Genomic DNA, 2,256 nt, shown 5'->3' with positions numbered 1-2,256 from the left:
GTGGCGCTTCTACTAACAGGTCTCCAAAGGCGCGAGCAATGAGCTGGCGGAGGTGGGGGTTGGTGACGCAGAAGAAGAAGCAGGAGGAGCGACGAAAGTTACCTTGACGACCGAACAGCGCCTAATTCCCAGTAGCCGCGCGTGTGAAAGCGCGCCTTCCTCTACTCCTCCCGCCTCTTTCCTCGGCCACTACGACCACTCACCGCAGCAGCAGCAGCAGCAACAGCAATGCTGCCACCTTGCACGACCGCTGAAAAATGTGTAGGACGCAGGATGCAGGACAAAGGGCGATGCAGAGAAGGAGTAGACTGAAGGGCAAGAAGGAAAGAAGAGGCGAGGTCGAACGGCAAGAGATGGGCCCAGTGGCAGCGGTGCTGGGTTGTCAAAGGTACGGAGCCGCTTATTAATGATTTACTGACTACGTTTGATCCTCAGACTTTTTCCCTGCGTCAGTGCAGGTCGATTGGGCTCACGGGGGCGACAAGAACCATGACGATGACCACGAAGACAGCCGTCAGCCAGTCCGCGCACTCATTCCAGCGTTCGAACCAATACAACAGCTACTTTCGATGCCGTCGAAAGTAGCGATGGTTCTTTGCACTCGGCTCCAGTGAGGAAGATGGCGCAAACAGTCGGCACGACCGCTACACCGAGGATGACGCACCTTCGCGTCCAGCAAACGCGCCGCCCCATCGGTGCTCCTACCGACAAACGGCGGCCGAAACTAGTCGCACAGCAAGGCCAGCAGAGCACAGGGCAGGCTCGTCGACTACGTCGGCAGACTCGTCGACCGTGCCGGAGAACGCGCCGAGAGCGAAAGTACTGCGCGTGGCCACGGAGGACAGAGATGAGACGAGCGCGCAGGCAAGGGTGGCGGCGCACCCGAGCAACGTCTGGGCAATGTTGTAGCATGCACCGTCGTAGAGGAGTAAGGGTGCTAGACCTCGTCGAGGACTGGTCCGAAGCATCCAGGGAACGTGAAGTCAGGCGTCGAGAAAACGGTTCGGGGGGTGTGGCCGCCCATTGGCGGCAGATTGGCGGCCTCGATCGGCGCATCAAAATCGAGTAAGACCCCTCAAAGGCTGATCCCGTCACCGGCGAGCTTCTTCCACCCTAGTCACCATGCTCTTCCGTCAGCAAGGACCGAGTACTGAGGTCTTGGGCGCAAGGTGTGTCCGCTTTACCTTTCCATTGATCGAGCAGCCTGAGACCTCTCACTCACGAACAGCACCGCGTCGTCACAGGCTGATCGGCGAGTGCTGCCCCCAAGCTTGTAGTACATGCCACCCTCCAAGATGGGTGCGCACATGTCTCTGACGTCGCGCACAGACAGAAGCAGCCCGACAAGGCACTGAGATTGAAGGGCATCGACGGAGAATGATGTCATGGCCATGTCGAAGCTCCCGACCGCCCCATATCGCCTCAATATATCATCTTCTGCCGGAGGTTCTGGATGAGATGTTCGTCATGCTCGTGCAAGACTGGGCCTGTGAGTGACCAGCCAAGCAGCGCGAGAGATAGGAAAGGCCAGAACGAAGGCCAGATAGGCAGCATCCCACCCTCGTTTGAGTAGCTAGCTGGAAACGAGTAGCAACAGTCTATTGCACGCGAACAGCTAATATGTACATGACCACTTGAGCAACTCTACCCTCATCCTCCTACGCGTCCCAACATTGACCTGCCACCATACATCCGCACTGGCTTGGTGAATTGTTGTGATCGCGTGCGCTGCTGACATCGGCCGTAACGAGTCAATTGTCTTCACTGTCCCCGCTGGTGGGTCGCAGTGGTCGTAGGTAGATTGCGCGAGGCCACTGCTTCGCGTCTCGCGCGACATGGGCTGCGACCAAGGATGTCTTGTCATGAGTTTTCCCAAGCGACGCCCGTGCGGTCTTAGAGGACAGACAGAGTTGCCGTCAGCTATGCATGTGTTGTCGAAGAGGCGGGCGTATCTTGTCGCCTGTACGCGCTATGATGCGCTCGGCCCAATGTGTCCTACAGTAGCCACTTGTGTGAGTACGGCTCACTCAGCGAAAACCGGACGACGCACGTTGCAGTCGGTCTAGCCACAGTGCAAATACCACTCCTGGGGCTGTTCACTTGTTTCCTATCCCCCATAGGTGTCCGTTGAATTCAATAATTCTAGAGTTTGATGAGCACCAGGACTTGAAGTGTCTGCAGCTACTGGATAACGAAGAATTGGATGTCACTGGGGACATGGGCTCTGAACACGAGTCGGAGAACGATGAAGAATCC

General features: G+C 57.2%; 1 protein-coding gene across 1 annotated transcript; it reads right to left on the bottom strand.

The window, feature by feature from the left end:
* Positions 1 to 701: 701 nt before the first annotated feature.
* On the bottom strand, positions 702 to 1,393 carry PHACADRAFT_202477 (uncharacterized protein; the record flags this gene model as incomplete). Its single annotated transcript, XM_007402659.1, has 2 exons — positions 702 to 893; positions 1,223 to 1,393. The coding sequence occupies 2 exons, from the start codon at positions 1,391 to 1,393 to the stop codon at positions 702 to 704; spliced, it is 363 nt and encodes a 120-aa protein (XP_007402721.1).
* Positions 1,394 to 2,256: the final 863 nt, after the last annotated feature.

This window comes from Phanerochaete carnosa, assembly GCF_000300595.1.
Source record: "Phanerochaete carnosa HHB-10118-sp unplaced genomic scaffold PHACAscaffold_320, whole genome shotgun sequence".
Taxonomy (NCBI): Eukaryota; Fungi; Basidiomycota; class Agaricomycetes; order Polyporales; family Phanerochaetaceae; genus Phanerochaete; species Phanerochaete carnosa.
This window is presented reverse-complemented; position numbering and strand designations above follow the sequence as displayed.